At 51.2% G+C, this 25,307-nt stretch overlaps 2 protein-coding genes across 3 annotated transcripts; one reads left to right on the top strand and one right to left on the bottom strand.

Moving 5' to 3' along the window:
• Window positions 1–142: 142 nt before the first annotated feature.
• On the bottom strand, window positions 143–24,431 carry BRSK1 (BR serine/threonine kinase 1). 2 transcript variants are annotated; one of them, XM_082436305.1, is made up of 19 exons: window positions 24,007–24,431; window positions 22,391–22,485; window positions 22,217–22,302; window positions 20,073–20,213; window positions 17,325–17,441; window positions 17,209–17,242; window positions 17,055–17,123; window positions 15,209–15,355; window positions 14,576–14,607; window positions 14,069–14,239; window positions 13,462–13,559; window positions 13,089–13,248; window positions 12,803–12,863; window positions 11,995–12,361; window positions 11,479–11,527; window positions 11,266–11,389; window positions 10,344–10,542; window positions 2,214–2,303; window positions 143–733 (listed from the first exon to the last, which is right to left on the bottom strand). In XM_082436305.1, exons 1-19 carry the CDS (start codon window positions 24,140–24,142, stop codon window positions 576–578), a joined length of 2,334 nt encoding a protein of 777 aa, XP_082292431.1. In that variant the 5' UTR covers window positions 24,143–24,431; the 3' UTR covers window positions 143–575. The 2 variants fall into 2 exon arrangements, with proteins under 2 accessions (XP_082292431.1, XP_082292432.1); XM_082436306.1 differs by lacking the exon at window positions 24,007–24,431 and having other exon boundaries at window positions 22,213–22,302; window positions 22,391–22,488.
• On the top strand, window positions 11,535–15,938 carry LOC309648304 (uncharacterized protein). Its single transcript, XM_082436808.1, has 6 exons — window positions 11,535–11,870; window positions 12,874–13,011; window positions 13,424–13,479; window positions 14,429–14,577; window positions 14,770–14,881; window positions 15,497–15,938. Exons 2-6 carry the CDS (start codon window positions 12,952–12,954, stop codon window positions 15,507–15,509), a joined length of 390 nt encoding a protein of 129 aa, XP_082292934.1. The 5' UTR covers window positions 11,535–11,870; window positions 12,874–12,951; the 3' UTR covers window positions 15,510–15,938.
• Window positions 24,432–25,307: the final 876 nt, after the last annotated feature.

The raw sequence follows: 25,307 nt of genomic DNA on the forward strand, positions 1-25,307 counted from the left end.
CTGCAACCAGGGCCACCCAGGAAGCGAGAGGCCAAGGCCAGCCAGCCAGCCATCCCTGATCAAGGATATTTATTATTATTATTATTATTAATTTTTTTTTTTTTTGCCGCTGGCGGAATCAGAGACACGGACGCAGGCAGGATCACGCGAAATCAGAATTCCTTCCGGAGAGCAAATCCGTACAGAAGGTCGTGGGGGAAGGGAGAAGACCAGGGGAGGGGGGCCCAGGAAGGGGGAGTTGGGGACACAAGGACAGATGGCCCTGTCCGTCCGGATCTGCTAAGCCACCCCAACCAGACCCCATCCCTCCCCCACCCCATCCCGCAGAGAGATTGATCAATAAATAAAATAATAAATTAATCAATAAATAAAATAGAAACAGCTCCCCTCCCTCAGTCCCCCCAGAACCACCCCCGTTGGGCACGGCCCCCTGAGCCCTATCCCTGCAGGGCAAGGCCGGGTTTGTTGTGTCTCCCCCCTCCCTACGTACTCCTTGGGCCCTATTTACAGATTCACAGTTGGGGGGCAGGGAAGGGGGGTGGAGGGGGCGCCCCTCCTTCCCCGGCCCCCTGGGGTCAGGGTAGGGGGGTCCCGTTGGTGGCCAGGAGCTTCTTGTCCTTAGGGGGGCCTCGGCGGGGAGAGCTGCTCAGCTCTGGGTCTGGGCGGCCGGGCGGGGGCTGAGGGTTTCGGGGCGGGGTCCCCGCAGGCCGGGTCTGGCCGCCGTTCTTCTCGTCTGTGGGGGAGGAAGCGATCTGGCTTCAGGAACCCCAGGGGTACCGAGCCCAGGGACGTGCTCCAGCAGGGGAGGTGGCTGCCAGGGGTCACACACGCCAGCAACCAGGCCTGGCTTCCCTAGACCAACAAGGCACGTGTCCCAGGCGCCCCCAAACCTAAGGCTTTGGAAGCCAGGCCACGCCCCAGTGAGACCTGGCTGGCCCAGCTCAGGAGACATCCTCAGAGACTCTGGTTACAGCACTGTCTGAGTCCCCCGATCATGGCCAAAGGGCCCCATTACTTTCCACTGCCCACAGCAGATTGTTTGGGGGTCTCGGGCTCTCCCAGCTGGGCCTGCCTGACTGGGGTTATCTTTCTGTGGGGCCTCACTGGCCCAGACTAGGGGACTGCGGTGGCAGTGCTGGTTGCCAGTAGCCATGCAGTAGTTTCTGTAGGGCCCAAAATAGCACCTGTAGCAGAGGCCAGCCCCTTAAGAGACACTGATTGCTGGGGGCCTTGTTGCCATAGGAACCAATGGGGCTCCCCCTCTTTGGGGCGGACCCAGAGGTCCCGCATTGCCCCACTCCCCTTATAAGGCACGTGGCTCGGGCCCTGGGTGTCTGTGGGTCCTACATCTTTGAATGCATGCCCTTTTAGGAACTCTGGTTGTCAAGGCCAGCTTTCCTTGGCAACCGGGTCTGGAGAGGTTCAGGGGGCCTTCCTCACTTCTGGTTGCCCTGGGGAACCAGGCTAACAGAAGGTAGAGTTTCTCCAGCTCCCTACTACTGAGGCCCTCCCGCCAGGTGCCTTGGTGTTAGCCTGCTTAGCCTGTGCTGGGCCTCTGATCTCCAGGACTGTATGATAATAAATGGATGTTGTTTGAAGTACGGAGTTTGCTGTTTGTGACCCTGGCCTCGCTGATCCCTGGTTGCTAGGGAATTCTGCTCCCGATGACCGGGGCTGGTGGGTGAAGGGAAGCCCCTTTCCCCCGGAGCACAGACCTCGCCCGCTCCCGGGGGGACGCTCAAGTCCTTGAAAGCCAGGCCCAGCAGGGCCAGAAGACTCTGAGCATCTGCAGAGAGGATGACCAACTTGCCCCGGTTTTAGCACTGAAACTCCTGCATCCCAGGGACCTCTCCATCCCGCGCAAACCAGGACGGCCGGCCACCCTCCTCCAGAACACAGTTCAGGAGCCTCTGTTAGCGGAAAGCTCCGCTACCTCCGAGACAGAGACGGGTCATTCCCTTAGGGATCCCTGGAGGTCCCCTCCCTGGTGAGGCCTTCTCAGGCTCAGGATGGCCTGGTTCCCTCGGAGCTCAGGCCCCAGCCTCTCTGGGAACCTGCTCCCAGCACTGCAGGTAGGACCTAAGGGCGACAGCAGGTGGGCCCTGCTGCCCCACAGCTGAAGCCTCGCCAGTAACACCGCCCCCACCCCCCGCAGCACCTGGCCACCAGGAAGTCTCCCCTCCGCCCCACGGGTGCCCCAAGGCGCCTCCCACCTGCCAGGGCCTGCACGGAGGGCTGGTCGTGAGTGCTCAGCAGCTGAGCCTGGATGGTCTCTACAACCCGCTTGAACCGACGGCTGGGACCTGGAAGGGGCAGGGAAACAGACTGATGGAACAAAATCCACATTTTACAACAAGACGAGAAACTTCAACAATTTTCTCTGCCGGTTTGGGCCTCCTCCCTCCCCTTTAGTGTGTGCTGTGCACCTGCATTAACCACACCTGCTTAGGAGGTAACCTTCTTAATCTTGTCAGGGGCCACGAAGACCCATGACCCACTACTCGCTTTGTACCTGGATTGTGTAAACTGTCAATAACACGTCATTTAATGTACAGCCCTCTGTCTCAAAAATTTATATAACTGTGGTTTGACCGCTAATGGCGGAACAGTTCTCAGAGCTTTCTGAGCGGCCATTCCTGGGTTATAATGTTCACTTTGGCTCGAATAAAGTTTTCCACTTTTTTCTTAGATTGACCGATTAACTTTTTCGTTGCCGTGCATGGCGTAGCCGGCAGGATATGAGAGACACCCAGCAGAGAGCACCTGGAGTCTACCGGAACCAGCGCTAAGTACCAGCACGGGCCCATTGCCAACCCCCCGCCCCGGCTTCTCGGTACTCCTCAGGTGTTCTGACGAGTTCTCCTGAAAGCTGGATCTCGTTGTTTGAGTGATGATCCTGAAAATTTTATTCGAGCTGTTTTCACTTAAGACTTGGAGTCTTAAGGGGCACCGGTGTATTCCCTAGGCAGGACCTGGGGGTCTGGGCAAGAGGCCCAGGGAAACATAGGTGGCTGGGTTTTTGTTAAATTTGGCTTGAATAGAAGACTTCCCTAGTAGTCCAGTGGTTAAGACTCCTTGGCTTCCACTGCAAGGGGGCGTGGGTTCGATCCCTGGTGGGGGAACTAAGATCCCGCATGCCCCCACCCCACCGTGAGGCCAAAAAATAAAAAATAAAATAAATACATTTGGCTTGAATTGAAAAAATAAAAACAAGTTGCTATATGGTCTGAACAAAACTTTTGCTAGTGAAATGAGAGACTGAATTATTCAGCTCTTAAGAAAAAGGGAGACCCACCATAACCATTAAGTAAATACTGCTCGTGGAGGTGTGAGGGGGGATGGGCAACAGAGGCTGATAACCTAGGACTCCGAGCACCTGTGATGGTTTTAGGCTGTTGCAGGGAGAAACCGAGACAGGTAAAAGAGTCGAAGTAACCCACGGGTAACTCCTTGGGGAGCTAGACTCAGATGCAGTGCACATACAATCCACCACACTGCCCTCAGAAAGTTGTTTAGATCATATTTCATATCTGAATTAGGCTATGACATTAATAATGGGAAATTGTGCCTCAAAGGCCAAACAGCTCCCGTGCAGACAGCCACCAATGGGAATACCAGCTGGGCTTATGTATGTTTGCAACTACTTAATTGGAATTAAAGGAAATCTGTCCTGAAATGGCCAAGATAGGTTTCTTTTCTTTAAAAAAAAAATATATATATATATTTATTTATTTGGCTGCACTGGCTGTTAGTTGCGACACGTGGGATCTTTTAGTTGTGGCAAGCGGACTCTTAGTTGCGGCATGTGGGATCTAGTTCCCTGACCAGGGATCAAACCCAGGTCCCGTGCATTGGGAGCACAGAGACTTAGTCACTGGACCACCAGGGAAGCCCCCAAGATGGGTTCCTTTAAGCACCCCAAAACTGATTTTTCATGCGCAGTTAAACCCTGCAGTCTCCTGGACCTCTGTCTGCAGGGTCTACTGGAAACAACAGTAGTTAAGAGTTTTTGTCTTTTTTAAAGTTAGGTGAGCAGGGGAAAATATTTGTAGCGCTAGCTTCTAGGATCTTTTGAATTGGAAGAACTTCTAAACTGTAAAATTTTAGAGACCTCTCATCTTACTTTCCTATTGTCACTCATATTTAGAATTTTGAAAGTCTTCAAAATTCCAACATAGCCTCACTGAGGGACTTCTCTGGCGGTCCAGGTGTGAGGACTCAGCACTTTCATTGCAGGGGCCCGGGGTTCGATCCCTGGTGGGGGAACTAAGATCCCGCAAGCCGTGTGATGTGGCCAAAAAAAAAAAGGTCTCATTGAAAGATTTGTTGCAGAAGGCTAATGAAAGATCAATGACATAAAAGGTAACTAAAACATGACTGCTCCTCTCTATCCTCCTTTGAGTACTCATTCTAATAATTCTGTCTGAAGTGCCTGTCCACTCTTAAAACCCAGGAAGGATGCGCAAAAGTGTTTGTAAATGGATTACCAAGATGGGAGGCCACCGGTATGACTAAACTGACCACAGCTGAAATTCAGAGCCTGCTAGGAATATGGGGGGTGGGGGGGGAGCCTTCTCACCTAAGCTAAACGAGGGAAAGTAAAACATTCCAACATAGGTGAATGGGTATGTCAGTCCTTTGATCAATCACTGAGGTGGCCACCCAGTTCTTTAAGGAATTAAGAACTGTCCTTGTTTTACAAATCTAGTCTTTACAGGGCCAGAGGTGCGGCTCCAGAAACAATCCAAAACCCACCAATCCTTTTACCACTCCCAAAACCTTCCCTCTTTATCTTAAGAGGCTCGTAAGTATTGGAAACAAAAAAAAATTCTGGCCTTAAGGGAACAAAGTCCTTCTAGGAGAACTTGCCTTTCTCCTCCAATGCCTTTGATATGCAAATATTCTACCTGGTCCCCTCCAGGAACTCTTAATTCCACCATCTTTTAAAAATGCAAATTTCAGGAAAGGTAATTCTTATAAAAAGAAAGAACAAAAGGGAGACAGGTAATTTGAATCCAACCTGTTTTGTAACAGATGGGTTTTACATTATTGTAACTGATTCATGGCTGACATTTTGGAATGGAAACTGGGGGGTGTCTGTGTGTTTGTACGTGTCTGTCTGTGTGTTTGTAGGTATCTATATATGTGTGTTGAAAACGTGTTATTGCCAAAATTAGTTTGTAAGTGAAAATTACACTTACACGGAAAGGAAATTAGGCACTTATATAAATTCTCTGAAATAGAAAAAAAACTAACCCCAATGACTTTCAGGTTTGCGTAAACTGGGAAATATTGGGTATAGCATTAATATCCGGTACTAAAATTTAGCTGAAGCTTGTTGCATTAATTAATACAGACATGTCTTTAGAGTCATCAGCGTTAAGTGTAATATTTTTATTGTACCTAGGTTTACTAGAAATCAAATAAATGAGATATTATCCCTGTTACAAAGTTTGTCAGCAAGAAAAATAACTAGATGTGATGAAACTTTTCAGTAAATAAAATAGATGTAAATGAGATAAGCACTTTTAGGTAAACTCTTTAGGAAAAATTATGTTTTGGGAATGTCTATCTAAAGCAGTCTCTCCAGATTTTGATAACTTGAAACTTCATGGAGTTTTGCTAAACTAAGTTAAACTACAGGAATCCATTGAATATCCAGATCCTTTCCAAATAAGATACTGGAACAGTAATTACTGAATATATGCTTCCTTTTACAGAGAAACTAAAGGTAATTAGGACTATTAATAAATACGGTTGATGCCACAGTAAAACATTTTCTGTGGAAAAAAAAACACTTTTTCTAGAAACTATAAACAGTATTTATACGTTTGCTAACCTATGGGATGCTAATGTAAAAGTTCACACTTGCTTACTACTTAGTTTGTGCTAGAAACTAAGTTTTAAGGTTAAGAATTATGCACGTGTAACTAAAGCTACCAAAATAAACGTTTTGGTATGCAAGAAAAGTGGAAGGTATATTTTCAGTAAAAGACAGTATGAAGAAAGGAAATACATTTTGTTAAGGGAAAAGAAACCCTGAGGAAAAAGTTTTGTGCATGTTCAGGGTTGGCTAAGATTAAATTGAATTTAATTAAGTAAATGACTTTTATATTTATTTATTTACTTATGGCCACACCGTGCGGCTTGTGGGATCTTAGTTCCCTGACTAGGGATGAAACCCAGGCCCCCGGCAGTGGAAGCACCGAGTCCTAACCACTGGACTGCCAGGGAATTCCCGTAAATGAATTTTAGTATTAAAGTGTTACAAAACCTGAATTTGGTTTTCTCTCTATTAAGAGGACAAAGTTTTCTGAAAATATTGATCTGCTTTTGAAAACAGATTGTAAAGTTTCTTTAGCTGGTAATCTGTTACAACTTTCAGTATTTGCTTTTGAAATCTTTTTTGTGACTTTGGTTAAGTGAATACAGTGACCTATGTCCTATTTGACCAAGTGTTTTGAAATCTTTTTGATTTTTTTTTTAAATTAATTAATTTATTTTTGGCTGCGTTGGGTCTTCGTTGCTGTGCACAGGCTTTCTCTAGTTGCTGCGAGCGGGAACTACTCTTCCTTGTGGCGCGCGGGCTTCTCATTGCAGTGGCTTCTCTTTGTTGCAGAGCATGGGCTCTAGGCGAGCAGGCTTCAGTAGTTGTGGCTTGCGGGCTCTAGAGCGCAGGCTCAGTAGTTGTGGTGCACGGGCTTAGCTGCTCCACGGCATATGGGATCTTCCTGGACCAGGGCTTGAACCTGTGTCCCCTGCATTGGCAGGCAGATGCCTAACCAGTGCGCCACCAGGGAAGTCCTCTTTTTGATATTTTGACGAACTTTCCAAATATCAAATTCTAATCGAAGTTCTTTTGACCTCTAGCTAACTTTGGGATGCTTCAGAGAGGGCTCCTGGAGCATCTCAGAGAGAAATATTAAGTTTATTTTGTATGTTAAATTACATGGGAAGCATTGTCAAATGAGAGGTTATAAAACTTCTTAGGTTGTATCGTATAGACAAATGTCATTAATATATATATTCTAGAAATTATATAGAATTCCTAAAAATCTGGTATGTCCTGATAAAATGTTATCAATCATAATTCTAGTAATTATTTTAAAACGTATGTCACAGCAGTAACAAAGTTCATTTGTCAATTGCATTGGCATCAGGTCTTTAACCTTGACTATTAAAGTCTTTTGTCATTTATAGACAGTTATTGTTGTACTCTGATGCTTTTGCCAAAAAAAAATGCTTCATTGTCAAGAAGATTCATAGAAAGGACTTTTTGACAAGTACAGGTTTCTGATAACTTTCAGATCATACTGTTGAACTGGGTAAGAAATTAAAGCATACTAATGGAAAACCTGGTGGCTTCATAAAACTGTTACGAAGATTAAGATCAAGAATTAGTCACATAGGACTGAGAGAACTGATGAATATGGTTATAATTTTGGGGTTTTGTCTGAAATACTGCTGGTTTTTAATCTGTGTTTTCCAGATATAAGGAAACCCTTCCCCTCAACCTAATTATGACTTGACTTGCAGCAATTTGGTAAATTATTCCTTTATAAGCAGAATTGAAACATTTATCTTTTCTCTTTACCTGTTGTCTCCAGATGGAAACTCTTAGGTTCCCAGCAGCTTTCTCAGGTAGATAAGGAAAGCCACCTCCTGACAGGTGCAAGAAGCCCAAGGTATTTTAGGGAACTCAAAAAGAGAGGAATTCATCCAAATACATAGATATCTCAGGTGGAGTCTGTGACACATCCTTGGCATGGATTTCCTGGCCTCAAGAGGTTTTTTAAAAGTTCAATCTGAGGGACTTCCCTGGTGGTCCAGTGGTAAAGAATCCACCTTACAATACAGGGGACGCAGGTTCGATCCCTGGTCAGGGAACTAAGATCCCACATGCTGCGGGGCAACTAAGCCCTCGTGCCACAACTACTGAGCTTGTGTGCCTCAACTAGAGAGCCCGCGTGCCACAAACTATAGAACCCACGCACTCTGGAACCCCGGACACCACAACTAGAGAAGAGAAAACCCACACGCCACAACTAGAGAGAAGCCCGCGCTCTGCAACGAAGAGGCCATGCACCCCAACGAAGGATCCCGCAGGCCTTAACAAAGATCCCGCTTGCTGCAACTAAGACCTGATGCAGCCAAAAATTTTAAATAATAATAATAATAATAATAATAATAATAATAATAATAATAATAATAATAATAATAATAAATCTTTAAAAAAAGTTCAATTTGAGAATGAATATATGTATACGTAAAACTCAATCACTTTGCTGTATACCTGAAACTAACATGACATTGTAAATCAACTATACTCTTAAAAAAAAAATTCAATCTGAGATCCTTTATGAAAAGTTCCAGCACAGCCAATTTAAAACAGCTTATGTTTGGGATTCCCTGGCAGTCCAGTGGTTAGGATGCGAGCTTTCACTGCTGTGGACTCGGGTTCGATCCCTGGTCAGGGAACTAAGATCCCACGAGCTGTGTGGTGAGGCCAGAAAATAAATAAATAAATAGGGGCTTCCCTGGTGGCACAGTGGTTAAGAATCCGCCTGCCAATGCAGGGGACACGGGTTCAAGCCCTGGTCTGGGAAGATCCCACATGCCGCAGAGCAACTAAGCCTGTGCGCCACAACTACTGAGCCTGCGTGCCACAACTACTGAGCTGGCGTGCCACAACTACTGAAGCCCGCGTGCCTAGAGCCCATGCTCCACAAGAGAAGCCACTGCAGTGAGTAGCTCACACACCACAACGAAGAGTAGGCCCTGCCCACCGCAACTAGAAAAAGCCCGAGTGCAGCAATGAAGACCCAATGCAGCCAAAAGTAAGTAAATAAAATAAATTTAGAAAAATAAATAAATAAATAAAACAGCTTATGTGGTCAATTAACCAGACTTATTTTGCAAACAAATTAGTCTTAATTTGGCTATATTTGGTAGAAATGAGGGTAATTTTAGAAAGAAAAAGATTACATTTCAGTGGATATTAAATTCTAGTTTTGTAAATTGACGCCTGTATTTACTGCCTAATCATGAACATGCACAATGCAAATGCAAGATAAAATTGGCATAAGTCCTAGTGGACAACTTGGAATTGACCTTTAGTTCATGCCAGACATCTTACTAGTACAACCCCCTAAAGGGAAAGAAATAACTTGGCTATTAAAACTCAACGTGAAGGAACAGAATGGACTCAGGGCAAGTAAGCAACCACCTCTGCATCGAGAGACCAAATATTTGATCATCTAAGGCTTTCTGAAAGGCTGTTCCCCAGTTAAAATCCTCAGTTTGCCTTGAATAAAATTTTCTTTTTTTTTAGATGGACTGATTAATTTTTTCATCAGTAAGACTGACTTGGGGCTGGGGACAGGGAAGGAGCTCCCACCCTGTGGAACCAGTCCCGCCACCCAGCAAAGGACTCTTCTCCCTTGCCTCAAAATCCCCCTATTGGGGCTGGGCATAAATCCATGGTTTGCAAGTGGGACTAAGGAAGATTCGACTTAAAATAATGATGTGCGTTGTTTTCTATTTAAACGGGTTCTAGTTGAGGCCATGAAGACCCAGAAACGTAAGAAAAGTAAATGGGAGGGAAAAAAATCTTAACATTGAGAAAGTTCTGCATGTTAGTCTTTAAAGAAGAAAAAAAAAGAGCCATAGTTCATTTCGGTGATGTAATTCCCCAGTGCCCCATCGCAGCGTCGTTAAAAACTCTAGGAACAAGCTCATCTCCCAGATGTGCCATGTTAAGATTGGTGCCAAGGACAGCAAACAGAGGTATTCCTCATTATCCAAACTCTTGTTATCAGGACTCAGGGACCAAGCAGAAATGGAAGCAAGGCACTTCTGTGGTTTTCATCTCTTGCGCCAACTCTTGATTGGTTGTGGCTGCCTGCAGTAGAGCTCAGCAGAAAGAAGTGCTGTGATCGATTGGTGATGTCTGCTCTGGGTGTAGGAATGAGTTTTGACAGCAGAGCATCACAGTCTTAATCTAGGAAGAGCCCAGTGCTTTGAGGTCAGGAGGCCTCAGTTGAGCCCCAGCTCTGTCACGGTCTTTAGTGTGACTCTGGCCAAGTCAATTTACCTCTTTAGAATGCAGTTTTCTTCTGTGTGAAACCTCAAAGGCTGCTGGGAAGCTTCAAGGAAGTAGTGCACATAAAGCACTGGGCATGTTGTGAAGGAGAGGATGTGGGGGGTCTGGGAGAGGACAGGGCTCACAGAGTCAGCACCACCTCCTCCTCCTGCTTGCTGCCCTCCTTGGCTGCTACCCTATCTCAGCTCTTTTGAGCATCCCACACACCAGGCTGGGGGCAGCCGCATCAAGGGAAACTTACCGGAGATGAGAGTAAAGGTGACAGAGTAGATGCCACCACCACCGCTGCCGTCCCGCCGTGGGGAGGGCTCTGGACCCTCAGAGGAGCTGATGTCCACCTGGAAGCGGACGGGCTTCTGGAAGACGGAGGGGCCACCACTGGCCTTGTACTCAGCCCGGAAGCTGGTCTGTGACAGCACACTATGACTCAGGCTGGGGATCTGAGAGAGGTGGGGGACAAAAGGAGGGGGTGATTTCAGCGACCTGACTCCAGGGGACGGATGAGCAGCCCTAAAACCAGCTCTGCCCAAGAAACTACCAGTCCCCTCAGCCACCAGGGGGAAAGAATAACAGGAAAGGCATTGGGAGGCCCCACTGTCCGCTGGGATTTGTAGTTTTCTCTGCCTTATAAACAGGGCATCAGAGGAATGATTGAGCAACTGAATCCCGAGGTAATAAGGGTTCTCATATCTGGTGCCAACCCCAGGCTCCAGAACCACATGAAACAACCTTCTTCCTTCCTCCACAAACACTGGCTAAAGTCACATCTGTATCAGAAACTTTAAGTCCCATGAGACCCTAAAGCAAAAAACCACAGGACCCAGTGGACAGCCCTAGAATCCACTGGAAAAAGTAGTTCCTTTTGCCAATCTCAGACCTGGTGGTAGGGAAATGGCTAGAAAACTCACTAGTCCTCGGTGGATGCTAATATGTTGGAAATTGTAATTCAGGATCCTGTTTCACCAATTCCAAGCCCCAGGGCGCAATAAACCTCTCCTGCCTCCATGCCCCCACAATGACCAAGCCCAACTCGGGCTGGAAAACTACAAATCTCATGAGCCCCAGGTGGAACTGAGGCCAGTGCTAAGATGGTGAACCCCAGAGGCTGCTGGGATTTGTAGTTCTGTGACGGCGAGGTTGCATGGGGACCCAGGCCCCCTCACCGACAGGAAGGCATGGACAATGTCCGCTTTGATGCTGCTGAGAGGTTTATCCTTTAGCACGAGGAATATTTGTTCTTCTTTGTCCAAGGAGATGAAGTTCCCGAACCAGGAGCGTTTTGCCAGCCTGAGTGGGAGGGGATAGTTGGAGGTGGGTCGGGAGGGGGCTAAGAGAATGAAATCCACCCCCCTGCCCCTCTTCCCTGTCAGACTCACTCTGGAGAGGACTCTGGCGTCAAACTGGACATCTCCTCGGCAGTGGGGACTGGGGAGGGGAGAGCATGGTCAACACTTGTCCGTCATCCTGGTGTCCAGCACACAGGCCAGCAGTGGCCTCCAACCAGAGGTTCCAGCTCCCAGAGTCTATTCACTTCCCAGCAGCTAAACCCCAAATGGCACACGGCATGATGTTCCTTCTAGGGATGGGCCCCTGGTTAGGCCACGCCTCCCGAGGTGAGGCTTGCTAGCTATGAGCCAATGGGAAGGTGAGCCAGAGCACTGAAGGGGCGTGTCTTTCAGATGAGCTCCTCCTCCAGAGTTGGAGGCCCCGCCTCTTCTCTCCCCAACACCTGAATCTCTGCTCACAACAGCATCTTCACCTAGGATGTGTGAGTCCAGGCCCCCAGCCTCTTCCTTCCCGGGGACCCAGATGTCAGACTCCAGCCCCCACCACCACATTAGGACTCAGGAGTCCGCATCCCCAGCCCCTTCACCCCCAAAGGACCTCCATACCCTGCATCTTGCGCCGGTGAAAGCGTGGGGAGCCCAGGAAGCTGTTGCGGATGGAGTTGAGACGACTCCTCCAGGCGGCTCCCCCGACGCCACCGCCGGGGCTGGGGGGCGGCGTTGTCCCTGGGGTCCCAGTGGGGCTGGCCCGGGGCGTGTGCAGGGGCGAGTGCAACGGGGTCCCCCCGGAGGAGCGTGGGGAGCCTGGGGGGCCGGGCAGGGGTGTGGAGCGGGCACTGGGGGGAGGGGGCTGCTCCCCGGCGCCCCCACCCCTGGGGCCCCGAGAAGGCAGCGTCTGCGTTTTGGAAGTCGGTGAGCCCCCACCCCGGGCCTCATCTCCAGCGGGCTCCGGTGAGAAGGAAAAGACCGGACTCTGCAGAGTGGTGGAGTCGGGTGAGAGGGTGGAGGAGGCTCTAGGCCCACTAGCACAGACTCACAGAGGTGCACCCCAAAGCATGCTGGAACTTGTAGTCCAATTACTTCCCCCAACCCCCATTGTTGCGGGGGAGGGCCGGGACTTTTTCTATCATGCTGACTGTAAACTCAGCAGTGACTAGTACCCAGGAGGCGCTCAACTAGCTTTTGTTAACTGAATAAATGGAACCCTTCAGACACACTGAAAACGCTATCCTGTTAAGGTGGGAAATGGCCAATGGACTAAAATACTAATGAGGCCTTGGGTCTTTGGCCCTTTAGGGGCAAGGAGGCATCATCCCAAGACTTCATGGGAGTTGTAATTTCTGCTGTTCCATCTTTGCTCCACAGTGCCTTCACCCGCTTACCCCTTCTTAATCCATTTGGGACCTGGCCTTACCCTTGGGCTGCTCAGAGGGCTGGATGACAGACCAGTGGAGGCTCCACTGACACTACGGGATCTGTTTTCAGGACAGATTAAGAAAAAAAAAATCAGGTGGGAGGGTTTCAGAAGGCTCAGATGTCCTCTCCCTTCCACACTCCTTTGAGATGAGGAAACGAGGCCCAGAGAGGGGAGGAGACTTGTCCCAATCACACAGCACCTTTGAGGTGGGTATGGGGTTAGAGCCCTGAACTCCCTCCCCACCCAGGGCTGTGGATCCCACTGGAGGGGCAGGGGCTCCCACCTCTGGCTGTGCTGGGCCATCTCCAGGGCCCGTCGGGTGGGCACCGGGGAGCCACCACCCCCGGCATCCGTGATGCTCAGGACTTCCATGGACTTCCGCTCTGGCCGCCGCTTCCCGTGACGGCTCAGCATGGGGGAATCCACACGCTTCCGGGGTGGGTCTGAGGGCCGAGAGTTTCAACCCAATCAAAAGATACACTGGTCCAGCTGTACATGGCACTCGTACAGATGGGGAAACTGAGGCTCAGAGTGGAGAGGGGTTTTGACAAAGGTCACAGAGCAAGTCAGGGAGTCTAAACGCAGAAGCTCAAGGCCTGCAGCCCTTTCTTCCCTCAGGAATCTGGGGTGTGGACTCCGAGCCTTGCCCTTCTCACCAACATCATTCCGAGGAGGTAGGTCCTGGTCCTCACAGCTGGGATACCGCTCCTTCCGATCCAAAAGCAGATAATATATCATCTTTTCTTGGTTCTCCCTATGGGGGGGGGGGCGGGTAGGAGAGCACTGGGGTCAAAGGTCAGGTCCCAGAGATGGTCTCATCCCCTCCCTGTGTCTGTGGCTCGGCTCAGTCCACTCAGTTTCTCTGTCTACGGTTCCATTCTCCTAGGTATCAATAGGGTTGGTCCCTTTGTCTCAGTGTACATCTCAGCCTCATTTTACTCAGCGTTAATAATAATTATGCTAACACCTGAGCACTTACTATATGTAAGCACTATGTGAGGCACTAAGTTGGCCTCAGCATCTATTAATACTTTTCAGCATCGTTTCTTTTTCCCACTGGTCCTACCACTCCCTCCTGGTTCCCCCTAGAACAGCTCCTCGTGGGAGCTTTGAGCCACGCCCTTTCTAGTGGCCTGGACCTCCCCATCAGGGGAGTCTGGAGTGCGCAAGGCCCCGGCGCGCCCCCTGCCGGCTGTCGGGAGAGCTGCAGCAGCTCACCCCATGTGGCCAGGGTGTTATGTGTTAGAGTTGGGGGGGTCTTACTCCTCGCTGCGCAGCTCGCGATGCAGCCGCTCGCGGTCCCTGAAGCAGCCCAGTGAAGCCATGCTCTCCAGGACATCAGGGTCCAGCTCTCCGTTTGATGGCAGGCTCCGCATGGCCACTCGGCGGCCTGGGGTTGGCTCCAGGCACGGGTCCGGCTCGTGTTTCCCGCCCCTGGGGAGGAGAAGAATTGTAGCGAATCGGGCATCTCCTTCAGCGGAGACTCAGGGGTCCCGGGTCCCAGACTGCTCCTTTCTTGGGAACCCAGGAGGCCGGGCCCCGGCCTCTCCCCCCTCACACCCAGGAGTCCAGGCCCAGGAGTTCGGCCCCAACCTCTTCTCTACCTCTGTCTTCCTCCCCTAGGACCCAGAAGTTCGAGTCCCTAGCCCCTCCTTATTCAAGACCCTCGGCATTCCGCCCCCTAGCCGGCTCTCCTGCTTTGGGAACCCACGATATTTGGGGTCCTCTCCCTCCGCCAGGGACCCAGGTGTCCAGTTCCCCCATACTCACAGGTACCAGGGATGTTTCTGAATTTGCTCCAGCTGTGAGGGGCGTGGGTCGTAGAGAAGCAGAAGTGAGATCGTTTGAACACAGTAGGCACGCAGTGAAAGTAGACTGGGTGATGTTGGGGGTCCCTAACGTGCCCCCTCCCCTCCCCCAACCAAGGGCAGTACGACAGCACGACAGCTCATGTCTCCCCCTAGTGGCGGCTGTGCGGCGCATTCTGACTACTCCGGACTGGCCAGGCTGCAGGTCCCGCATGCGCAGTGGCAACCTGCCCCCCCACCCCCGCTCCGCTCCGCCTCGGAAGGGCCGGTAAGCGCATGCGCACTCCCGGGTTTTTTGGGGTGTGTGTGTGTGTGTGTGTGTGTGTGTGTGTGTGTGTGTGTGTGTGTGTGTGTGTGTGTGTGTGCGCGCGCGCGCACTCCCGGGTTTTTGGGGTGTGTGTGTGTGTGTGTGTGTGTGTGTGTCGGGGCAGGTGGGCAGGACCCCAGGGCCAGGGCTCAGCCAGCGATGCCCCTCCCAGCCCCCAGCCGTCACCCCAGGGACTGACGGGCAGGTCTGGAAATCCATCCTCATGACTCCCCTAGCGATTCTGTCCCCACCACCCACTGTCCCTCCATCCCCGCCCCCCCAACTCACGCTGAGCCTTTTCTCCGGCTCCACTTCGATCATCCCCCTCAGGAGGCTCTGGCAGTCTGGAGGAATGAAGTGGGGCATGTGGAAGACGCCTCGTTTCACCTTCTCCAGCAGCTGGCGGAGGTTGTCATCGTCGAAGGGCAGAGCCCCCTGTGTGAGAAATAAAGACCCCTCACACACAGAGCTTACGATATTCCAGGCGAGTGCCTAAGCGCCTCACACGCATTGACACATTTAGTCCTCACCGCAAGCCCCAAGAGGTAGGGAGCTATTACTATCTCCACTTTGCAGGTGGGGAAGCTGAGGCACGGAGCCATCCAGCAATTTGCCCAAGACCATCTAGCTCGGAGTGGCAGAGCAGGGATTTGACAACGGGCAGTCTGGCTCCAGCGCCTAAGAGGCTGGGGCCGCAGCTTGGAGGCTGTCTTTTAAAAACGTGCTTCTGGGCTTCCCTGGTGGCGCAGTGGTTGAGAATCTGCCTGCCAATGCAGGCGACACGGGTTCGAGCCCTGGTCCGGGAAGATCCCACATGCCGCGGAGCAACTGGGCCCGTGAGCCACAGCTACGGAGCCTGCGTGACTGGAGCCTGTGCTCCACAACAAGAGAGGCCGTTATAGTGAGAGGCCCACGCACCGCGATGAAGAGTGGCCCCCGCTTAATGCAACTAGAGAAAGCCCTCGCACAGAAACGAGGACCCAACACAGCCAAAAATAAATAAATAAATTTAAAAACATGCTTCTCCCAGGGAGTTCCCTGGTGGCCTAGTGGTTAGAATTCTAGGCTTTCACTGCCATGGCCCAGGTTCAATCCCTGGTCTGGGAACTAAGATCCCACAAGTTGTGGCAAAATAAATAAATAAATTTTAAAAAATGAAAACATGCTTCTCCCTAGTTTCAGGAGGGGTAATCTTCATTCATTTTAAAAAAGTGAGCGTCCATTACAGGTCAAGGATCTAGGAGTGAACAAAGCAAGCCCTTGCCCTCCTACAGTTCACACCCAAGAGTGGGAGAGGCTGGTGAGGGAGCTATATAGTGATGGAGTGATTGAGGTGACACTGGAGCACAAACTAGGCTGAGCGAGGCCTATGGGAATCTGGGAGTGTAGCAAGTTGAGTGGTGTGCCCTCAAAATTCATGTCTACCAGAACCTCAGAATATGACCCTGTTTACAAATAGGGTCTCTGCAGATATAATTCATTGAGGATCTGGAGGTGAAATCGTCCAGGGATTAGGGTGGGCGATTAAATCCAAATGCCTTGAAGAGGAGGGGAAATCACAGAGAGATATCCCTCAAGGAGTTACACACACAATGACAACTCTGTTAGCTGCCAGGAAGGAGATAGCCTACCACAAGGAAATCTGACCACATGGGGGGAGTGAAGGGGGCCAGGTAGGCTTCCTGGAAGGGCAACAATTGAGCTGAGAGCTAAAAGAAGTCTAGTATTAACTAGGTGAGCAACAGGGCTGGCAGGGATGGAAGAGCAGGTGCAAAGGCCCTGTGGTAGGAGCCAGGCTGATATTCCCCAGTCTGGTTCTATTAATCATTACAGTACTGTAATCAGGATCAGTTAGTAAACAGCCACTTTCCCAAGTGCTCCAAGTCCTCCTGGCTGCCCCATCCCTTTCCAGGGGACCCGCCTGGGCTATCTCACAGTTCTGTGACTGAACGGTTAGCTCCAGGCACAGAGAGGGGTGCCCCCAGGATTTTGCTCTGTTGGTGAATAACCCCACCTTCCTGGTACCAGTTAAATATTTGGGAAACAACCCCTGAGGTGAGGATGGAAATGTTCTGTGCTTCCACCAGGCAGGACTGTTCTAGAAACGGGGCAGGAGAGGTGAGGAGAGCCTTACCACAAGCAGGGCGAACAGGATGACTCCACAGCTCCACATGTCCGCCCGGCGGCCATCGTACTTTTCCCCCTGGAAGGGAGAAGGACCAGCCATCACGTTCATCTCTCCCAGGCTCCCTCCGCTCCTCTCTCCCCTCCACCTGCCCCTCACTCACCTTAATCACCTCTGGACATGCATAGTGAGGGGACCTGAGAGAGAGAGAGGTGGTATGAGCTTCTGGCCGGCTTCTGACCCCCTCCCTGGGGCGTAGGAGGCCGGGCCCCCACTCACCCACAGCTGGTCTCCAGGAGGCTGTCCCCCACCTGCAGGGACGCCATGCCGAAGTCCGCGATGCGGATGTTGTTTTTCTCGTCCAGAAGCAGGTTCTCAGGCTTCAGGTCTCTGTGGCTGAGACAGGATGGTGGGACTCAGGCCTCTGCCCTCTTCCCAGAAGCCAAGGCCCCATTCACTATTCTCAGGGGGGGGGACATATCTGGAAACTTCTAATTAGGGACGTTTTCAAGCATGCCCCAAAGTTGGAACAAGAATATAGGAAGCCCCGTGTACCCACCCACTAGCTTCACCCATTATCAATTCGGGGCAAATCTTCTCTTATCTCTATCCCTACATATGCTCTCCTTCCCCCACTGGATGATTTTGTAGGAGACCCCACACAGCGTATCATTTTATCCACAAATATTTGAATATGTGTGAAGTGAGATATTTTGAGGTAAGCAGGCAGATGATACTGAGCTGGTTCTTAAAACATTCAAATATTTCAATACTGAATAATAAAAAAAAATACTGCCACCCCAAGCCCATCACTGGTTCTCCGCCCCCCCAGAGACAAACTCCTCAGGATGTAAGGGTTAATGTCTGGGGGAGGTGGGGCGGAAGATTCTACAGTTTCTCTTGGAAGTGGTCCTTAACTGGGTCATACTTGTTAAATCTGTTGACTATCGCCCCCTGGAGGCCAGTGTTTTTAATGTCAGAGTCTAGACACTTAAGGTGTTGACAAGTTAAATGGGCTGCCTTTTCATCACCAAGCTTTACTCCCAGGTCTCAGCCCCTCCACCCTGATCCCCATCCCAGAGAGCGAGGTGTGCAAACAGATGAGGCTGAAAGATGAACTGGAGGCATCTATTTTGCACCATAATTAATCATTAAAATGCTGCATATTGAATCTCTTGTTCTGAGAGCTGAAAGCAATTCAATGAGGAAAGGAAGATCTTTTCATATGGACGTTTATGTGCAAAAAAAAATGACCCTCAACCTTTACCCCACGCCATATACAAAAATTAATTCAAAATGGATCTCAGGCTTAAATGCAAGAGCTAAAACTATACAACTTCTAGAAGAAAACACAGGAGGAAACCTTTGTGACCTTGAGCTGGGCAAATATTTCTTTTTTTTTTTTTGGCCACACCGTGCAACATGCGGGATCTTAGTTCCCCGGCAGGGACTGAACCCGTGCCCCCAGCAGTGGAAGTGTGGAGGCTTAATCACTGGACCGCCAGGGAAGTCCGTGGGCAAATATTTCTTAAATAGGAAAGCAAAAGCATGAATTGTAAAAGGAAAACAATCAACAAACTGGAATTCATCAAAATGTAACACTTTTGCTTTTCACAGGATATTGTTGTAAAAAATGTAAAAGCCTGTCACAAACTGGGAGAAATTACTTGAAAAATATACATTTGATAAAAGATTTGTTCTTAGAATAAGTAACTCTTAGGAGTTATTCCTAGAATTATCCCTTGTTCTGGAATAAAGAACTCTTACAACTCAGTAACAGAAAGACAAATAACTCAATTAAAAATGGGCAAAGGATCTGAACAGATGTTTCTCTGAGGAAGATATACAAATGGCCGATAAGCACATGAAAAGATGTTCTACATCATTAGCTATCACGGAAATGCACATCAAAACCACAGTGAGATACCACTTCACACCCACTAGGATAGGTATAATCAAAAAGTCAGATAATAACAAGTGGCAAGAGATTGGAACCCTCAGAGACTGCTGGCAGGGATGTTGAATGATACAGCTGCTTTGGAAAATGGTCTGGCACTTCTTTAAAAGGCTAAACATAGAGTTCTCATAATTCCCTGGTGGTCCAGTGGTTAGGACTCCGTGGTCTCACTGCTGAGGGTCCGGGTTCAATCTCAGGTTGGGGAACTAAAATCCCACAAGCCGCACGGTGTGGTCAAAAAATAAAAAAATAAAATAAAGAGTTCCCATATGACCCAACAATTCTAATCCTAGGTATATATCCAAGAGAATTGAAAACACAGGCACACGCCAAAACTTGTATGTGAATGTTCATATGTCCATATTATTCATAATAGCCAGAAAGAAGAAACAACCAAAATGTCCATCAACTGGTGAACGGATAAATAAAACATGGCATATCCATACAATGGAATATTACTCAGTCGTGAAAAGGAATAAGTTGTTGATACATACTACAACATTTTGAAAACATTTTGCTAAGTGAAAGAAGCCAACCACAAAAAGACTACATATAGTATGATTCCATTGATAGGAAATGTCCAGAATAGGTAAATCCGCAGAGACAGAAAGTAGATTAGTGGTTACCCAGGGCTGGGGGTGGGGCAAGGTGACTGCTTAGTGGGTAGTGATTTTTGGGGTGATGAAAATGTTCTAAAATTAGGTAGTAGTGACGCACAACATTGTGAACATATTAAAAACTACTGAACTGTACGCTTTCAAGGGGTGAATTTTATGATGTGTGAGGGTTTTTTTGTTTTGTTTTTTGGCCGTGCCGTGGGGCCTGTGGGATCTTAGTTCCCCAACCAGGGATCGAACCCATGCCCCCTGCAGTGGAAGCACAGAGTCCTAACCACTGGACCGCCAGGGAATTCCTTATGATGTGAGAGTTATATCTCAATTTTGAAAAAGGGATAAAAGATTTATTTGGGGGCTGCAGGACTCTGGCTTCTAGGCAGCCTGCTATGTCCTCCCAAGGGCCTGCCTTCTGGGCAGTGCTCATTCCGGCCTCCCCTCAACCTGCCCCCTCACCAGATGGAGTAGCTATGGCAGAAGTCCAGCGCCGACACGATCTGGCGGAAGAACTTCCGGGCCTCCTTGGGGGTCAGTCTCCCCTTCTTTACCAGGTAGTCGAACAGTTCACCTCCAGACACGTGCTCCAGAACCAGGTACCTGGGGGACATGGAGGAGGCAGAGGGCTGGAAGGGGCATGTGGAGGACCAAAGAGCCTGGTCTCTCTCTTCCAAAAGCACAAGACCTCAATCCCATTGGCCCCTGGAGGCAGAGAATCCCAATTCTCATGAGCCCCTGGGAGGAGGAGGCTCCAATTCCCATTAGCCTCTGGGAAACAGAAACTCAATTCCCATTAGCCCTGGTCAGCATGTCAGTTTCAGGGGTCAACACTTTGACTAGTTGTCCTCAGGAGATAAGGCAATTCCATTAGCACCTGGAGGTCAGAGATCCCAATTCTCATAGGCCCCTAGGAAATAAAGCCCTGTATTTCCATCAGCCTCTGGGAAGCCAAAGTTCTCATTCTTATTAGTTTCTGGGATGCAGATAATGGAATTTTAATCTATTTTTGGATAATGATATTTGCAGTGTGTACCAAATGAACAGTCAACATCTGTGAGCTATAGCCTACAACTCCCATCAGCCCCTGGGAGGTAAAGACTCCAATTCCCATCAGTCCTTGAGAGAAAGAGACACTAATTCCCATCAGCCTCTGGGAAGCCAAAATTCAATTCCCATCAGTCCTGGGCAGCACAGACTCCCATGTTAACTTCAGGAGTATTAATACTTTGACTCCTAGTTGTTTCAGGAGATAAGGCAACTCCATCAGCACTTGGAGGAGACCCCCAATTCTCACAGGACTTTGGGAAATGAAGACCCCCACCCCCACCCCTACCTACTCCCATTACCCCCTGGGAAGCCAAGCCTCTTATTCCCATAAGCCTCTGGGATGAAGAAACTTGAATTCTCATTAACTCTTGGCAAAAACGATTGCCTTGTGCACCAATCTAAGTCAACTTCTGTGAAGTAAAAGACTACAACTCCCTTCAGCTCCTGAGAGGTTAAGAACTCCCAACTCCCATAAGCCTCTGGGACATAGAGACTTCTAATTCCCATCAGCCACCTGGATTCTAAACACTCCAAATCCCATCAGGCTCTGGGAGGCTAAACCTCTAATTCCCATCAGCCCCTGGAAAACAAAAGCTCAATTTCTATGAGCTCTTGGAAAACTGAGGTTCCTCTGTGAAGCACAAACTCCCATGGGCCCTCCCTCCCCACAAGGATGGTGGAGTGAGAGTGATAGCTCCATCAATCAGGGACAATGGCCCCTCCCTGCCGCCACACCTGGGGAAGCCTGAGGACTACAATTCCCATGAGTACCTGGGGCTGGCCAGCTTCCTTCCTAGGGAAATCCAACCTAGCATCTGATGGGTGCTGGAGTTGGTTCATCCTGGGGACTGCCTGGTGGGGGCAGGGGGTTGTCCCCTCTCTCGCTGCCCAGTCCAGCTGTCCCTTGGGTCACCAGAGTCCAGACAAAGGTCTATTGTCTGGAGTCTGGACAGCTGGACCCCACCCCCATCCTAAGGGGAGTAATCAACTTTGAGATGCAGACTTAGAACTCCTAAGGAGACCATTGTTGGGGTGTCCAGTCATAGCACCCAGAGTTATGCTGGGGGACGAAGGGAGCCTCCAGTGCTCCAGAGAGGGGGTTTGGGAAGAGGCCTGGGGCTTTGCTAGGCCCCATTGCCCTAGCAAATAGGAAAGGGATCTGCCCTTAGCAAGTTGGGTCTGGCTGAGGGCATCAAGATGATCCAGTTTCGAGTGTTCCCTGCAGCGCAGTAGGGCGAGGGACTGGGGCTGGAGAGGAAGGGGGAGGATCAGCCTCTGTCCCCCACTCGGGATGGCTCAGGCTAAGCTGTCCTGTTGCTGGGACACAATCGGCTTGTAGCGTCAGGCCAGCTCAGTGTGGGAACAAGGAGTGTTATGAGTGTGTGTGTGTGTGGGGGGGGGTTGTCCTTGTGCAGTAAGGAAGGAACTGGGCCTTCAGTGGCCCAGCCAGGAGAGCTCAAGTTTCCCCAGGCCCCTCCATGCCTTGTTTCTGGAAATGTCCCACCCTAGGAACTTGGGGAGGGCACATGGGGGGCTGGGTGTCTATAAATACCTACAAATATTTCTTGTTCTCGTAGACGTCGTGGAGCTTGAGGACATGTGGGTGCTCAATGAGCTTCAGGATGGCAATCTCCCGTTCCACCTGGGGGAAAAGGAATGGAGGTCAGCCTTGCCTCCCTCCCTGCCCCCAGCCCCGAAGGGTCCCCTCTTCCCCCAGCACACAGACACACCTTCATCAGCACTGACTCGGACAGCTTCTCCCGGTTCACAATCTTGATGGCAACCTTCTGGCCCGTGATGCAGTGGACCCCGAGTTTAACCAGACCTGGGGGATTGGGATTGAAAATGTGGGCTGTGCTCCCAGGGCATTCTCCCCGCCTCTGGCTCCTAAGCCTCCCTTGCCACCCCATTTCCTCTTTCTTCCCCTGCTGGCTGTTTAACGGTGGCCTGAATCACTCTCACCTGAACGCCTGCGGCTGACAGCCGCCATTCCCACCAAACGCAATTCTCTTCCCGCTCCCTGTTGCCCAATTCTGTTCCTTCTGATTGTCCATTCACCTACCTGCCTCCCCCTCCCTCCACAGCTACCCTCGATTTAAGTTCCTCTCTCCACATATTCTTGCCTCACTGATTCTCCGTAGTTTTGTCTCCTCCAATCTGCCTCCTTCAAACAAACCTGTCTCTCTCTCAACCCATCACTTCCTTGAATTCTTTGCCCTTTAATCTTCTGGAGACACCATGTCTCCCAAGGAATATAATTTTATGATTGCCCCCTTCCCAGACCATCCTCCTCCACCTCCTCTCAAACCCTGACCTCTCAATCCCCTTCTTTGATCTTCTTTTAATAGCAGCTGTAGCTGGAAGCATGCACACCCCAAGGGTATCCCCACTCCCCAAGGGTAAGCCCCAAAGCCACAGACCCAGGTGTACAGGCCCCCAGCCTCCTCCTCCCTTAGACCCAAGAGTCCAAGCCCCCAGCCCCTCTTCCCTCAGACCCCCAAGTCCAGGCCCATGGCCCCTTCCTCCCCCATAACTCAGGAATTCAGGTCAGCAACACCTTCACACTTTTTTGCACTAGGATATGGAGTCTGATCCTCTCCCAGCCCTGACCCTCAGCTTCATAGAGATCCTGGACCCAATCCTGAACCTCGTACCCAGAACACAGGTGTTCAGCTCCTGTCTTACACCCACCCACCTCCCACCTGGCAGGAAAGAGGTTACAGAGGCTTAACAACAGTGAAAGATGACACCCCCCAATCCACAGCCACTCCTGAGGGATTTGCCACTTGCATCCACCTTTCCACCTCTCCATTCCTGGTCCCCACGTTGAGCCAGCATGCTGGAGAAGGGGCAGAATGCTGTAGACCTCATCGCCCCAGCTTCAGTCCCCCTGTAACCCCAACAGAGGCCCTCCTAGGCCAGAGGACAGTGCAGAGAGAAGCAGCTTCCTGAGGCGCACCCCCATCCCAGCACCTCACCCCGGCCTGCGGCTGTACTGCACCAAGGACCTCAGCTCCCGGCCCAGACCCTGGCTGCAGGCCGAGGTTCCTTTCCCACTGTGGCCTCGGACCCCCCAACCTCTGCCCCCAAAGGGTGGGAGCCTCTGGGCCCCAGTACCTCCTCCCAGGAGTCCAGACCCCCAGCTTCCTTCTCCCCAGGACCCCAGAGTCTGAGCCCTCACCCCCCTCCATCCTAGGGACCCGGCAGTCTGGACCCCAAGTCCCTTCTCTGTGAGGGACTCAGGGGTCTGAGCGGCCAGCCCTTGCCCTTTGAATACCCATGAGTCCCGCCCTCTGTCCCCTATCTCCCCTCGCCCCCGCGCCAGGTGTCCCCTCCCCTGACTCACCTGTCTGTCCTTTGCCCAGCGTCTTCTCCAGCCGATAGGGGCCCACATATTGGGCATGCTGGGGTGGGTGTGGGTGTGGGTGCGGGAGGTGGTAGGCAGGGGAGCCCCCGCCCCCCTCCTTGCCCCCGGACGACATGATGCCCTTGGTCCCGGCCCGACCGGCCCCCCGGCCGCCCCCCCTGCGGCCGGTCGCCCCGTCCCTCCGGTGGGGGCCGGCGACCGCTCCGTCCCGGCCCCCCCGGCTGCCCCCCACCTCTCCGGGGGTCCCCAGGGGGCTGGGCTGGGCCCCCCCCAGTCGGCGGGCCGCGGAGCTGGGGGAGGGGGGGCTGGCCCGGGGGGGTCAGGCCCCGGGAGTCAGCATGGCCCGGGGGGGCTGCGCGGCCCCCCCTCCCCAGCCCGTCCCTGGCCGGCCCCCCCCTTCCTGCGCCTCCCCCCGCCGGGGGGGTCTGAGGTGCGGGCCGGCGGATGCTGCAGGCCGAGGTCCCCCCCGCCCCCCCACGCGCCCTCTCTCCTCCGCCTCCTCCTCCTCTCCGCCTCCCCCCGCCACCTCGTCCTTTCTCTCCCGCACGCTGACATCACCATCCGGGGACTCCGGGCCCTTCCCCAAAGTTAACCCTTTCGGAGGGGGGAGGGAGGAGCGGGGGCAGGGGGCGGGCCTGGGAGCTGGAGGGATGGAGAGGAGGTGGGAGGATGCTGGGAGGGATGCAGGGATGCAGGAGAGACGATGGAGGGACAGAGATGCGGAGCAAACAGGCAGGGGCTGAGGTGGAGCTACACAAAGGGAGATGAAGTCTGACAGGAGTCAGGGAAAGAGACAGATGGCAAGGGAGATGGAGACCACCAGAAACAGGGATGGGGCAAGAGAGGGAGATGGGGGAACACGCAGGCAGCCAGAGACAGGCAGAGACAGGAGAGATGGGGGGTGGTCAGAGAGACAGGGAGATGGAGAAAAGGAGAGAAGGTGATGGGGAGAGACAGAGATGCAGAAAACCAGAGATAGAAATGGAGAGAGACCGAGATGAAGGGAAAGAGAGTTGGAGAGACAGGGAGTAGGGGGTAGGGGAGAGAGGCAGAGAGATATGGAGAGACAGATGCGAAGAGAGATGAACAGAGAAAACAGAGCCAGAGATGAGGAGAGACCCAGAGTAATGGAGGGGAGACCACAGAGAGACAGCAGTGGAGACACAGAGAGATGGGGGAGAGAAATTAACAAAAATAGAGGGATGGGGGCAGAGGGGGGCAAGATGTAAAGGTAAGGCACAGGGGAAGATGGCAGGGGAGGATGGAGGGTCAGAGAGCAG

The sequence above is a fragment of the Balaenoptera physalus genome (assembly GCF_965194825.1).
Source record: "Balaenoptera physalus genome assembly, chromosome: 19".
NCBI lineage: Eukaryota > Metazoa > Chordata > Mammalia > Artiodactyla > Balaenopteridae > Balaenoptera > Balaenoptera physalus.

Coding starts and splice junctions, on each gene's coding strand:
- LOC309648304 (XM_082436808.1), top strand. CDS start 12,952: ATGAGGAAACGAGGCCCAGAGAGGGGAGGAGACTTGTCCCAATCACAC. Junction 13,012..13,423: donor AATCACACAGCACCTTTGAG/GTGGGTATGGGG, acceptor TTCTTCCCTCAG/GAATCTGGGGTGTGGACTCC. Junction 14,578..14,769: donor CAGTTCCCCCATACTCACAG/GTACCAGGGATG, acceptor GTCTCCCCCTAG/TGGCGGCTGTGCGGCGCATT.
- BRSK1 (XM_082436305.1), bottom strand. CDS start 24,142: ATGTCGTCCGGGGGCAAGGAGGGGGGCGGGGGCTCCCCTGCCTACCAC. Junction 20,214..22,216: donor TACGAGAACAAGAAATATTT/GTAGGTATTTAT, acceptor CATGTCCCCCAG/GTACCTGGTTCTGGAGCACG. Junction 17,124..17,208: donor CATGTCCAGAGGTGATTAAG/GTGAGTGAGGGG, acceptor TCTCCCTTCCAG/GGGGAAAAGTACGATGGCCG.